Source organism: Heptranchias perlo, chromosome 16 (assembly GCF_035084215.1).
Source record: "Heptranchias perlo isolate sHepPer1 chromosome 16, sHepPer1.hap1, whole genome shotgun sequence".
In the NCBI taxonomy this organism is placed as follows: Eukaryota; Metazoa; Chordata; class Chondrichthyes; order Hexanchiformes; family Hexanchidae; genus Heptranchias; species Heptranchias perlo.
Window position 1 is genome coordinate 36,980,498 of NC_090340.1, and position 15,372 is coordinate 36,995,869.

The 15,372-nt window shown below is 42.3% G+C and overlaps 1 protein-coding gene across 2 annotated transcripts in view; it reads left to right on the top strand.

Moving 5' to 3' along the window:
- The window catches only part of LOC137333672 (NLR family CARD domain-containing protein 3-like), a 41,126-nt gene extending 34,652 nt beyond the window's left edge, over nt 1–6,474 (top strand). For both annotated transcript variants that reach the window (XM_067997946.1, XM_067997947.1), the window contains 2 exons: nt 2,265–2,371; nt 4,697–6,474. In XM_067997946.1, coding sequence (XP_067854047.1) covers nt 2,265–2,349 — 85 coding nt within the window. In that variant the 3' untranslated portion in view covers nt 2,350–2,371; nt 4,697–6,474. The remainder of the gene's footprint in view (nt 1–2,264; nt 2,372–4,696) is intronic.
- The last annotated feature ends 8,898 nt before the right edge of the window (nt 6,475–15,372 follow it).

The following is a 15,372-nucleotide window of genomic DNA, read 5'->3' on the forward strand; positions in this document are numbered from 1 at the left end:
TGTGATCACTTCCTTGTATTCCTCTCCACCCACACCCCCCTTCCCCCCCCCAACCCCACTTCCTTCTGTGTCTGCCCCTGGAAAAACTCTCTCCCAAGTCACTTACAACCGCATCTTCAAATTCCCAACTGTCTAGCCTTTGGCCCTCCATTCATCACAACATTTCTGCAGCTACCGATCTGCTCAATCACACCCTCACCTCCATCTTTCATGCCCTTGTCCCCATTAAAAACAATTACTCTCTCTCGCCTGGTCGTGCCCCCGGTATGGCCCTCATCTCTGCTCCCTTAAGTCCAAGGGACGCAAAGTGTGAATGTTTAGCCATTCATCGCCAGATCTGGTTTGATCACATAAAGCACTATCAGGTCCTGCTATCCTCTGCCAAAACTGCTCACTACTCCAGGATCATCCAGGAATGCAAAGATAACCCCTGGCTTCTCTTCTCCACTACAAACCGTCTTCTTAAACCCCTCTCCCCTGCCCCCTCCGCCCTCACCTCCAACGAAAAGTGCGATGAGCTCATGGACTTCTTTGTTACTAAGATTGAGACCATCCGTTCAGCTGCCTCTGCTGCTTCACTCCCTTCCCCTAGTACACCAAGCCAAACTTCTCTTAAGGCTCCCCCCTGCCCATGTTGTTGTTTAGAATTTCTTGGTACATTAGGATCATATACACAAGGCTGTCTTTTTATTGGAAAGGTGCAATTTTTTTAAATCAGTAGATTCCAACTCTAAGATGTCAGTCTCATGTGTGTCTATGATCACAGATTCTGTGAACCCATCTCTAAAGGAAGTAAAAATAACACATGTCCATGTCGTACCAATTTGACTTTTGTATTATTAACAATGAAATTCTACACATTGTGAGACGGAATTAAAGTTCCTTGTGTAAAATACTATTGAATTAAAATGGAAAATGGAAAAAATGAGTAAGTATGCTGTTTATCTCACTTATCAGTGCAAGTAATCTTAAAGTATTTCCAATCAGTGCTATTTGAAAATAAAGACTGGTAAATTTCAGCCATCAGTGTGTCAAAATATCACAGTGTAATAACCCTACCTGTATTGAAAATATCTGTTAATATCAGGTATTAACCAATAAGATGCATTTATTCTGTGAAATAGTTAATTTCAGAATCATCTCAAATATCTAGCATAATAATTAAACTAATATGATATTTTATAAAACTCCTCACTCTCTCGTGACTTTGCTCGCAGAGAGTCAGAGGAAGTGGTATGGCTTTTAGCTGTTTGTTGTAACAGGCAGAAAAATGTTACAGTACCCACTTCTAAAGGAAGTAGGAACACGTGTTCTTGTCATATTAGGGCAGATTTTTCTTTTACTGCACTTTAGTTGGATGGAAAATTGAATGTGCTCCATTATGTATGTGAGATCTCCTCCCTGATTTTCCTTTATGCATTGCACCCAAACATCCTTTATACCCAAGTGCAACAAGAGCAAAATTGCCCCTTTTGCTTTTGTAGAAGAGGTTACAGAACCTCCTCCCAATTTCTGGGGCTTGACAGTTTTACCAACTCAAAGATTTTAATATATTGGGCCAGAATTTGCTGTGAACGGCGAACGAACAGCGCCCGCCCTCTACAGGACATCTGTGTGTACAGGAAAAGCAGCTGTGTATCTCCTTAACCAATCAGATCGAAGCATCGTTAATAACAGCGCAGAGTCTGAACCAGGAAGTGTAAGTTAGAATAGTGAATTCAATGTCAAATCAGGTACGGAAAGCGAAATAAAGAGGGAAAGAAAGGTTGGATTAAGGGACAGAGATAAAAGAGACAGAAAGAAAGAGTAAAATAATTTTTTTTTTAAATGTCCAACAACAATTAAAATCTGAAGGAATGAGACTCCATACTTGTAAAAGTCTTTTTTTAGTGCCAGCGATGTTGTTTGGCAGTAATTAAGACTTACCACGCCATTAAAAGGGTACTTAGATTTGAAATGACTTAACTTTTTTTTTGGCGAGATTAGTTCATATCTATCAGGTTAAGTATAGGAACTTCACACTGTTCAATACATTTGAACAGGGAGCAAGCCGGCGAGATGCCGTATTCGCGCTGCTTTTGGAGGACCATCGCATCTCATACAGCAACTTCTGGATTTCCGCGTTTAACTGCGCACATGCGGTCGCCGGAAGTTGCTATCTAATTTGCACATGAATAACGGTGAGTGCTGTTAGCCTCACCTGATTTTTACAGCAAAGTTTTTGTGTTTTAAATTCTGAAATTCTTTAACTTTTTTCCTTTTAGGATTCTGGTGAATAACATATCAAATGATGGAAAGGAAAGATTGAAAAATGCCAGTCATAAAAACCCAAATCTTCGATTGAATTAATTTCAGAAAATGATGTGTATAGGTATGTATATTGCACAGAAGTACAATTGTCTGGATCTCTGAAGAAAACACAAAATTGGAGAAGGTTTCTGCTGTAAGTTTATGTCATGAATACCAGGATGGAGTGGTTGCTGAGTAAAGTCCAGCTCATAAAGACATAAATGTCCTTTTGTGTTCCGATCCAGGTCCCTAGAAGTGAAATTAAGTGCTTTGACCCACATCATCATATATTATGTTAACCTATCTCCTCTTACCTACCAATGCTGGACTTTGGGACAATGACTGAACATTCTGACGATAATATTAACATTTTCAGGACAGTGAAAAAAATGGATATTTAATATTAAAATATTAATGGTAAATTTAATACTTTAAGGACTTGGTATCATTTCATCAACAACGCCTAAACCGCGGGGAGTGCTTTATTCAGTGTATTCCAGAATGTTGTTATGATTCAATGCTACAGAGTATTCATCAGTACAGATTTAAAGAAATCATAAGTGAGAGGCTTTTCATTGCTTGATCTGTAAAACCATGTATTGATTGTCATAAGCAGTTGTTTGTGCAATAATACACTAGCTCAACATCTGCATTTAATAGTTAATACAAAGGAAGCAAACAATACCTATGAGTGTGTTACAAGACTGCAATATATTCAAGAGGTTGGTTGATATCAGAAACCAAACGCTGAGAGCATATTACAGCCTGAATGCACTTCAGTCATCATTTCAAAGAATGATGTGTACAATTTTTTAGAACTTATTCTGGTTTTACGTTGTGTCACATGACAAAAGGACTACTATTTATAATACAATTTCAGACTAGGATTAAAATTAGGTCAGCCAAGCAATATGTAGCAGCTTTTTTTTGGTGAATTTTTTGTGGTAACTAAAGCTAAGGAAGTTAGTGCTTAAGAATAATACTTCCCCTTTTATGGCAACCAGTATCAAACACTCCCAGGTCAGGTAAAACACAGCCAGCTGTAGAGTAAAGCTCCTTTTACTCTATCCCAACAATGCACTTTAGTCTGAACTTCGAAGACTATCTTGACTGCCATTTTCAATTTCCCACACCTTCTACCATCCCTGAGTAAGACTCGTTATTTAAGGGGAAATTCCACAATCCTGTGTTCCAAGCAGGGATGCCAAGGTCGAAGGGAGTGCAGGTCAGAGATAGGGCTACAGTACTAACCAGCATGCTCTATAAGTGCAGTTCCCTGCTGGAAGGAAAGAATCATAGTATGGATTGAGACTGGGGGGGGACTAGGACAGCATCGTGCCCATTTTTTGGGTGAGAAATGAGCGTTTGGGGGACGAATATCAGGTTGCAATCTCTTGCACCCAATCTCATCTGGAAGTGTGTCAGCTGCCAAGTTGGAAACTGGCCACTTCCAAGTGTCCAGGGCACTCGCCTGAAACAGGCATTGGGCGTCTTGAATATGCAAATCGGGGTCCTAGCGCCAGTTCTAGAAGCCTGATGCAAAATTGGTCGTCAACTGCACAGCGCATGCCCCACCCTGTTGTTCCAGGCCTTCAGTAGCCTAATCAATGGTCCTTAAAGGAACCGCTGGTGGCTGTCCACAAAAAGGTGAGGAATTTAGGTGCAGAGCCGACCAAAATTCCTAAGGCTCCAACCTGAAAGCTGCTTCGCAACACCCAATTGGTGTCCTCAATTTCAATTGGGTCATGGTCGCCCTGCCCATTTCACCGACGCTACTCGAATTTCTCCCCTTACAGCCAGCAGAGAGAGAAAACTTTCATCCTACCAGAGTGGCTTGACTTTAGGTCCCAGAGTTGAAAAGGTAGTGTGCTGCCCTATTGTCCCAGGAATAGAGGCATTAGCTGAGAAATAATCCACTTCTATATGTATTTCAAGGCTTTTCAAAGGTGTGCAAAACATTTCAAAGTTGATTACTAGATCTGACTCCTATATTTTTAAAAATGCAACCAGAACTTAAAAGGAAAATCATTCTCCTACACAGAATCTAGTGATAGCCAATGACTAGGGTAGTGTACCTAGTTTAATAGACAGGTGAACACATTCCAATACTGATGCATGCTGACTGTGCTACAGGAACACATGCAGGTCACTTCTTGTGCAGGCTCTGCAGAGGTCATTTCTAGTGGATGAACAATAAGAACATTTTTATTTTCTTTAGTATTGACAGGGCAGTGTTTTTGTTATAAAGCAGTGACATTTACTACTTCTGTTCCTGAAGCTTTTAATCTCAAGCCCTACTTAATGTCAAGGATGTTAAGGAGCTACACTATAGGGTAAGGAAGATCTATTTCATTAGAACATAGAATGTAATCTGTTACTGCATTCAGCATTTTTCTGGTCTGAACAGGGCTAAAAATAAAAGCTGCTTGAGTGGCCCAAGACCAGCAAGTTCACAACAGTGGGAAATGTGTCCAGCCATCTACAGTAGGACCCAGATGCCTATACAGTAAACGACATTAGCAAACATAAGAGCTTTCCTCTACATGGAGCAAGTTCACTGGACTTTCTTCTCTTAAGAAAATGCAACCACCTTTGAAAATATGCAGAATAAACCAGGGACTTATAAAGGCTACATGTTTGTGCCATTGATGCATTGCCTTGGCTTTTATGTGCCACTTTAAAGTACAGTTGTGAAAGTTCTGTATTTGTGATAATCACCCTGCACAGATAGCACACTTCAGTTGAAATGTCAAGTGCGGTAAGTTCATGTTTATTTCCTCCCTAACATGCATAGTTATTTCTTAAATATGTTCTCAGGATATGGCCAGGCCCATTCCTAATTGCCCTGAGAAGATGGTGGGGGCCATTTCAGAGGGCATTTAGAGTCAACCACATATTGTGGGACTGGAGTCAGGTGTGGGCCAGACCTAGTAGTGTGGCAGGTTTCCTTACCTGAAGCACATTCGTGAACCAGTTGGGTTTTTACGACGGCGAGGGTAAAAGCTTCCATTTTATTAAATTTTCCTGCTGTCCCAGGCTAGAATGCTTCAGCTTAAATGCTGCACAAGACATTTGATTCTGCCTCAGGTGTTCAGCTCATTCATGCACTACCTTAGACATTCCGCTGTGCAAGATAAAGCTAGCATGTAATCTACACAATATGTAAATCCTTAAGCTACTTACGGAAACACACAATTTACTACTGATTTATGCAGGAACTGGACTTTCTAGCCTTGTGTGTACGTGAATACAGCGCAATAGAGGTGAAATTGCTCTTCACCAGTAGCGCAAAATGGGCTCGTAGCGATGGAAAAGAAAATCGGGTGTAAAACGGACTGCCAATTCACTACGAGCCCCTTTCGTGCCACTGACTTAAGGCCAATTTTGCCCCAGTGTATTTTTGTTAAAATTCAGTATTAAAATAAGTTATATGTGACATGCATAAATAATAATTGTAAATATATTTTTCAGATTTGTTAGTGTTCTATTTTGATTTGAAACATTTGACACAAGAATTTCGTGAATTATCGATGTAACAGTGATCAGTGCTGTTCACCTACGAAGATCTTAACACAAGTTCATCTCTGCACTATTTTAATGTAGATGTTAAACTGCTAGTGTTAATTTTTTTTATTCGTTCATAGTGCAGAAAGGAATTTAATAGAAGTACTTTAAGTGTTATTGGAACAGCAGCAATTGTAATTTCTACCCTATACCTTTCTATTTAATATCAATCAAGATGATGTATCCCTGGCGTCAAGTCCATTTTTCTGAATGGAGGTAACCCTGCAGGCAGTGAGTCTCAGGACCTATTTGACCTAAGGTGCACGTGTTCTCAACCAGCATCTCCACACGTGCACTTCCTGCAGTGATCACTATCTAGTGATCAGATGAACAGGAACCCATGACCAGTTCTTTTCCTAGCCTTGGTACAGTGAGGCTCTTGTGACTGGCTGAGATCAGCTAACTTAGCACACACCAGAATCAAATCCAGGATCTTATTGCTGCGTCCTGGCCACTTTACAGAAAGGTATAAGAAGGTAATCTTGGCCCAGGGAGTTCTGCTGATCTCATGCTATAAGGACTGGAATGATGTTTAGGTTCTCAAAGCATTCCATTGTATAACAAAGAAATTGTTTAAAACTTGTGATCTGTGCTCAAAAATAAATTCAATTATTTTGACAACCTGTGTTGGCACAATGAATTTTTCTGTATGTGCAGACCAACTGCTCATCAACAGGCTTTATAGGACAGAAAATTTCTAATCTCAACCATGCCCTTTGAAGGGTGCATACGGAGTTTAAGAGGGTGAAATAGGAGAGTGAGTCACTTAGTAGATTCCGTTCCTAAAGTTACTAATATGTCCAAAGAATTTTTGGTTTGAGGGGATACTTTGAATATTCCAGCACAGAAACAGGCCAATGTTTTTATCTGGATGAGCCACCTACTCTAATCCCTCTCTGCTGCTTGCCCTCCATATCTCCAGCATCATTTTAACATGTTTAAAATAATCTTTTTACCACTAGTGGAGGATAAAAGCTGTGGCGGTGCCTGTGATACTTTTTTCATCAGAGTTGAGCCCTACTGTTTGCCCACTGGAATATCTTGCCCGCAAACTCAAAACAATTTCACTCTTCAAGTTTCCAACATTAATTAATTTTGTTGTAGTTCAGCTAAATATGAAATATAATTATCAAAGTGGCTATTTTCACTCTTTGACAGTAGTCATTGATTGCTGTGGAGATTTCATTAGCAGCCTTTCATCACCAGATGATGCTTGCTGACAAGTATTTGACATTTAGGACTTCTGTGCACTTGAAATTCAGGATATCTGTTAACACAGAGGAACTTCCTCTTATGTTTAGTTACTGGTTAAAAAAAAAACAATTTTATGAAATTTAATTTTGTTTCTCCAATTTTCTTCATTTTTCTCCGGAAGGCAGTTAATGCTTGAGGCTAGAAAGGGATTGCTTGAAAAAAGGGAAAGTTTCATCGCAGCTAAGCCCTATCCTGCCACCTGATGCCCATATGCACCTACTTTCACTAAGACACCTAGCCCATGGACACTGAGGTCAATTGCAACACCCCACCACCATCCCTTCCGAGATCAGCTAAATCACCACAAACCCAAGTCTGAATCTGAGGCCTTTCTGTTCAATGCAGCTCAGTACTACACTTCAAAATACATTTGCCCATGGAGCCACAGAGGAACAGAATCTCATTTTAAAAAGGAACCTAAGTTGGTATTTAAGTGTAATTTTTGTGATCACCCAGGCCCAATGGTGGTGCGAAGGGTAGGGAAGATGCACCAAAGGCCAGAGTCAGAAGAAGAGTGTTCAGAGAGGATAGAGGGTAGGAGGAAGTTGCACAGATAAGATGGGAAAAGTCCATGGAAGGATTTATAGACCAGGATAAAGATTTTAAATTTAAGGTGTTGGAAGATCACTGAGGCTGTTGTTGATGGGTGAGCGTGGAACAAGATACAGGCACCAGAGTTTTGGACAAGGTTGGCGGGTGGGAGGGCAGTGAGAAAGCATTGGAGTAGTCAGTCTGAACATGACAAGGACATGTGTAAGAAGTTCAGCGTTGAAGAAATGGAGGAAGGGGCAGAGGCAGGTAACTTTCGAAGGGTGGAAGTAATTGGTGTTTGTAATAGAGAGGATATGAGGTCTGAAAATCAGTTCAAGGTTGAACAATAGGCCAAGGTATGGTACATAACGAACAGTTCAATATAAGTAATTAAACAATGTTAATGACCTTTGTGCAAAGCAATAAATGCCTGTTGTCTGACTGGAAATCATTCACTTTCAAGCCTGTTTTTCTGTGTGAAGGATAAAAATGAATTATTGCTGGGAATTAGATATCATTAGATTACTCAATGCATCTAAAGTCCAAGGTCCCTCAGTGTTTAATTCACTAAAATAAAAAATCACCAGTTGCATCTTTACACCTTTACAGGCATATCATGTGTAAATGTGCAACACTTCAAACAAGGGCAGATTTTACAAAATTGTGCTTCCACTGCAAAGCTTTACCCTCCAGAGGCAGACATCAGGAAATCATGCAATTGCAGCAACAATTTCCCAATATGAGCTCCTGGTGTACGACGCTCCTTACCAGGATTGTTCATTTGCAAATATATTCACTACTGCAAGGATATAACTCCCTCATGATTGTGTCACATGAGGTTTAAAGTTATTGCCTTCAGCAAAGCATGAATGGGTATTTCACACTGATCCATTGTTTTCTTAAGAAATCTGAGTGAAGGGCCAATAAGAAATCTTAAAAAAAGAAGAAAGTCAGTGATTCTTTTGATCTGGATTCAGTAATTAATAAGCTGTACAATTACCCACTATTTAATCTTAGAAATTAATAATTACCTCTGTAACCTCTTCCAACCCTACAATCCTCCAAGATCCTAGAGTACTGCATTCAGTTCTGGACACCGCACCTCAGGAATGATATATTGGCCTTGGAGGGGGTGCAGCACAGGTTCACCAGAATGATGCCAGGGCTAAAAGGGTTAAATTATGAGGTCAGGTTGCATCGACTAGGCTTGTATTCCCTTGAATATAGAAGATTAAGGGTGAACTAATTGAAGCGTTTAAGATGATTAAAGGATTTGATAGGGTAGATAGAGAAAAACTATTTCCTCTTATGGGAGAATCCAGACCAAGGGAGCCAGGCCATTGCGGGGCCTTCACACAAAGGGTAGTGGAAATCTGGAACTCTCTCCCCCAATAAGCTGTTGAGGCTAGGTCAATTGAAAATTTCAAAACTGAGATTAATAGATTTTTGTTAGGCAAGTGTATTAAGGGTTACGGAACCAAGGTGGGTGGATGAAGTTAAGATACGGATCATCCATGATCTAACTGAATGGCGGAATAGGCTCAAGGGGCTGACTGGCCTACTCCTGTTCCTATGTTCCTATCTCTGCACTCCTCCAATTCTGGCCTCTTGCATATCCCCGATTTCCATTGCCCCACCATTGGCGGCAGTGCTTTCAGCTATCTAGGCCCTAAGTTCTGGAATTCCCTCCCTAAGCTCTCTCTCCTCTGAGTTCACTGACCTCCTATCCTCTTTTAACCTCTCCCTCCATATGAATTCCCCTACCCATATTCACGGCCACGCCTTTGACCTTGCCATCTCACGTGGCCTCTCTACTCCCATCATGTCAATCACGGATAAAGCCATCCCTGATCACTTACTTGTATCCCTCTCCAGCCACCCCCCCTTCCCCCTACCAACCCCACTTCCTTCTGCGTTTACAACGGCACTTTCAAATTCACAACTGTCTAGCCTTTGACCCTCCATTCACCAAGACATTTCTGCAGCTACCGATCTGCTCAATCAAACTCTAACCTCCACCTTTGATGCCCTTGTCCCCATTAAAACCATTACACTCTCTAACCCTGGTCATTCCCCCTGGTACGGCCTTCATCTCCACTCCCTTAAGTCCAAGGAACGCAGACTTGAACGTTTATCGTAGTCAACTGGTTAAGCCATTCATCGCCAGATCTGGCTGGACCACATAAAGCACTATTGGGTCCTGCTCTCCACTGCCAAAACTGCTCACTATTCCAGGATCATCCTGGAATGCAAAGATAATCCCCGGCTTCTCTCCTCTACGAACTGTCTTCTTAAACCTCTCTCCCCTGCCCCCTCCACCCTCACCTCCAACAACAAGTGCGAGGAGCTCATGGACTTCTTTGTCACTAAGATTGAGACCATCCGTTCAGCTGCCTCTGCCGCTTCCCTCCCTTCCCCTAGCACACCAAGCCAAACTTCCCCTACGGTTCCCCCCGTCCTAGCCCTGAAATAGCATCTTTCTCTAGTTTCTCTCCTATCTCCCCTCATGCCCTCTCCAAGTTCATCTTGACCATGAGATCCACCTCCAGCTCCCTTGACTCTGTTCCCACCAAACTGCTGACCACCCACCCAACTTCCCTTCCTGGCCCCATGTTAGCTGAGATTGTTAATGGTTCCCTCTCCTCAGGTACCGTCCTCCTCCCCTTCAAATCTACCGTCATCACCATCCTCCTCAAAAAAACCACCCTTGACCCTCACTATCAACCCATCTCCAACCTCCATTTCCTCTCCAAAGTCCTTGAACGTGTTGTCGCTGCTCAAATCCATGCCCATCTTTCCCGCAACTCCATGTTTGAATCCCTCCAGTCAGGTTTCTGTCTCTGCCACAGTACTGAAACAATCCTTATCAAAGTCACAAATGACATCATATGTGACTGTGACGATGGTAAACTATCTCTCCTCATCCTTCTAGAACTGTCTGCAGCCTTTGACGCAGTTGACCACACCATTCTTCTCCAATACCTCTCCTCTGTCATCCAGCTGGGTCGGACTGCGCTCGCCTGGTTCCATTCTTATCTATCCAGTCGTAGCCAGAGAATCACCTGCAATGGCTTCTTTTCCTGCTCCCGCACTGTTACTTCTGGAGCCACCAAGGATTTATCCTTGGCTCCCTCCTATTCCCCATCTACATGCTGCCCCTCAGCAACATCATCCGAAAACACATCAGGTTCCACGCTAATGACACCCAGCTCTACCTCACCACCCACCTCCCTTGACCCCTCCACTGTCTCTGATATGTCACACTGCTTGTTCGACATCCAATACTGGATGAACAAAAATTTCCGCCAACTATATTGGGAAGACCGAAGCGATCGGCTCAGCTCATCTGTTGCTGAAACCCTCATCCGTGCCTTTGTTACCTCAAGACTATACTATTCCAATGCTTTCCTGGCCAGGCTCCCATCTTCCACCCTCCATAAGCTTGAGCTCATCCAAACCTTGGCTGTTCGTATCCTAACTCGGACCAAGTCCCGTTCACCCATCACCCCTGTGCTTGCTGACCTACACTGGCTCCCAGTCCAGGAGCACCTCAATTTTAAAATTGTATTCCTCGTTTTTAATTCCCTCCATGGCTTCACCCCTCCCTATCTCTGGAACCTCCTCCAGCCCTACAACCCTCCGTGATCTCTGCGCTCATCCAATTCTTACCTTTTGCGCATCCCCGATTTTAATCGCTCCACAATTGGCAGCCATGCCTGTAGCTGCCTAGGCCCTCAGCTCTGGAGTTTTCTCCCTAAATCTCTCCACCTCTCTACCTCTCTCTCCTCCTTTAAAATGCTCCTTAAAGTAGTGAAGTATCCAATCCGAAATTACAGTCCTAAATCTAAACACAGATAACTTCAAAGTTATGAGGAGTGAGTTGGCTATGATAGATTGGGAAGCTTCATTAAAAGGCATGACGGTGGATAGGCAATGGCTAACATTTAAGGAACGAATGCATGAATTGCAACAATTATATATTCCTTTCTGGTGCAAAAGGAAAAGCGGCCTAACCATGGCTAACAAAAGAAATTAAGAATAGTATTAGATCCAAAGAGGAGTCATATAAAGTTGCCAGAAAAAGTAGCAATTTAGAATTCAGCAAAAAAGGACCAAGAGATTGATTAAGAGGGGAAAAATAGAGTATGAGAGTAAACCTGCAAGGACCATAAAAGTGGACTGTAAAAGCTTCTACAAGTATGTAAAAAGTAAACGATTAGTGAAGACAAATGTAGGTCCCTTGCAGTCAGAAACAGGAGATTTTTCAATGGGGAACAAGGAAACGACAGAGCAATTAAACAAATACTTTGGTTCTATCTTCGCGGAAGAGGACACAAATAACTTCCCAGAAATGCTAGGAAACCAAGGGACTAATGAGAAGGAGGAATTAAAGGAAATTAGTATTAGTAAAAAAATAGTGCTGGAGAAATTAATGGGACTGAAAGCTGATAAATCCCCAGGGCCTGATAATCTGCATCTCAGAGTACTAAAAGAGGTAGCCATGGAAATAGTGGATGCATTAGTTGTCATCTTCCAAAATTCTATAGATTATGGAACAGCTCCTGCAGATTGGAAGGTGGCAAATGTAACCCCACTATTTAAAAAAGGAGGGAGAGAGAAAACAAGGAACTAGAGAACGGTTAGCCTAACATCAGTTGCAGGGAAAATGCTAGAGCCTATTATAAAGGATGTGAGAACAGGACACTTAGAAAATATCAATGGGATTAGACAAAGTCAACATAGATTTATGAAAAGGAAATCATGTTTGACAAACCTACTGGAGTTTTTTGAGGATGTAACTGGTAGAATAGATATGGGAGAACCAGTGGATGTGGTTTATTTGGATTTTCAGAAGGCCTTTGATAAAGTCCCACATAAGAGTTTAGTGTGCAAAATTAAAGCACATGGGATTGGTGGTAATATACTGGCATGGATTGAAAATTGGTTAACAGACAGGGAACAGAGAGTAGGAATAAATGGGTCTTTTTCGGGGTGGTAGCCAGTGTCTAGTGGGGTACCGCAGGGATCAGTGCTTGGGCCCCAGCTATTCACAATATATATCAATGATATGAATGAGGAAACTAAATGTAATATTTCCAAGTTTGCTGACAACACAACTCTAGGTGGGATCATGAGTTGTGAGGAGGATGCAAAGAGGCTTCAAGGCAATTTAGACAAGTTGAGTGAATGGGCAAATGCATGGCAGATGCAGTTTAATGTGGATAAATGTGAAGTTATCCACTTCGGAAGGAAAAACAGAAAGGCAGAATATTATTTAAATGGTGATAGATTGGGAAATGTTGATGTACAAAGGGACCTGGGTGCCCTTGTACACCAGTCACTGAAAGAAACATGCAGGTGCAGCAAGCAGTTAGGAAGGCAAATGGTATGTTGGCCTTCATTGCAAGAGGATTTGAGTCCAGGAGCAAGGATGTCTTACTGCAGTTATACGGGGCCTTGGTGAGACCACACCTGGAGTATTGTGTGCAGTTTTGGTCTCCTTACCTAAGAAAGGATATACTTGCCATAGAGGGAATGTGGCGAAGGTTCACCAGACTGATCCCTGGGATGACAGGACCATCGTATGACGAGAGATTGGGTCAACTCGGCCTGTATTCACTCGAGTTTAGAAGAATGAGAGGGGATCTCATTGAAACATAGAAAATTCTGACAGGGCTAGACAGACTGGATGCAGGGAGGATGTTTCCCCTGGCTGGGGGGTCCAGAACGAGGGGTCACGGTCTCAGGATATGGGGTAGGACATTTAGAACTGAGATGAGGAGAAATTTCTTCACTCAGAGGGTGGTGAAGCTGTGGAATTCTCTACCTCAGAAGGCTGTGGAGGCCAAGTCACTGAATATATTTAAGAAGTTGCTAGATAGATTTCTAGACACAAAAGGCATCAAGGGGTATGGGGAGAGAGCGGGAATATGGTATTAAGATAGAGGATCAGCCATGATCATATTGAATGGTGGAGCAGGCTCGAAGGGCCGAATGGCCTACCCCTGCTCCTATTTTCTATGTTTCTATGTTTCTAAAACCTATCTCTTTGACCAAGCTTTTGGTCACCTGACCTAATATCTCCTTATGTGGCTCGGTGTCAAATTTCTGTTTGCTAACGCTCCTCTGAAGCTCCTTGGGACATTTTACTACATTAAAAGCATTACATAAAGGCAACTTGTTGTTATTTCAACACTTCTCCCCCTACGCAAATTTCTTTTTGTTTCTAAAATGGTCTGCTTCCTTTACTGGGTCTTTTCTCAGTCTTTCGTTTTCTTGGCTGTGGGGTGGGGAAATGTGGTGAGCATGGAGGCATGGGGGCATTGGCAGGCATGAGGGTCACTGGGAAGGATGCAGTCATCCGGGCGGGGGGAGGTGTCAGTCATCGGTGGTTGTCAATCATTGGGGGGGGGGAGGGTCAAGATGGGGGGTCATCACGGGGATCGCGATCGTTGGGCTGGGTTGGGGTCGCGATTGTTGGGAGGGTTGGCGATCGGAGCGGGGGTCACTGCAGGCAGGCTTGTTGAGCCTGGGGAAAGCACTCCTGCTTCTCTGGGCCCACAAGCAGTGCTATTAAGCACTTACTTGCAGTTTCGGGCCTTCTCGCCACCTCTCATGCAGCGTTGAGGTCTGGGAATCTCGGCCCTCAGAGGTTGGAATCGCGAAACCTTTCAAAATGGAGGCCCGCAGCCTCCTTGAAAGCTTTTAATGAGCAACCCACCTCCTGAGAGCGGGTTGGTTGCCTGCCCCTCATCCCGCCCCGGTGAAAGCCGGAAATGGGCGGATTGGGGGCGGATCTGAAATTGTTGCAATTTTCAATGCCCCCCTCCAACCCACCCATTTTTCCCATTTAAAATCCTGCCCATGATCTTCCAAAGTGTGGTGTCAGTTGGACATAAAAACACCACCACATCAGACTTTTCCCAAATAAAATGAACGTTTTTGACCTTTCAACCGATTTAATTTCTGTAATTGAATTAATCTGTACTAATGATACAGATAGAACTGTGGGAATGAAACTTTTCATGACTCACTAAGTAGGTACTTTGTTCCGCTGTGTGATACTATTACAAGAGTGCAAAATACCACTGGAATCTCACCCACATCTGCAGTAATTGTTTTTGTCTTTACCAGCACTTGCAAGTTAAAAGGAAACACACATGTACTGAAAGGCAAAGTGAGCTGGGGTAATGTTGTTTTGTCTCAGTAAACTGTTCTAAAGTTCAGCCTAAGCAGTTAGGACAATACATCTCCCTCTGACGGCTAATTATAGATCCTTTTGTGAAATGACTGGGTAGTTGCAGTCTCATTCCCAGTAGACATAAGTCAACAGCTCAAAATTTCCTTTTCCTGCAGAAATTCATTGTTCCTGATTTTGCCACAATTTCCATTGTGTTTGGGTCAGAACATAGCTTTAACGCTGAAATCTAAATTCCTGACCAGTGCATTTGAACAACCCAAATTCAAAATTGTCAGCCTGGGTATGCTGCTTACTCTTTGACTATGTTAAACAGATGGGACAGAATATCTTCTCTGATGACTAATTAATTGCTGTAGTATCTAAAGAGTAGGTGTTGACCCTAAAATTTAATTAAACCTATACCAAGTGATCTACTGACCCTTAGAATTAATGAATGACCCTTTAGATTCTGCTGTAAATACATACCAGATGCATGTCTAACATGAGCTTGTTGCATTTTAAGATGACATCAATAAAAGGAATACAATATTTAT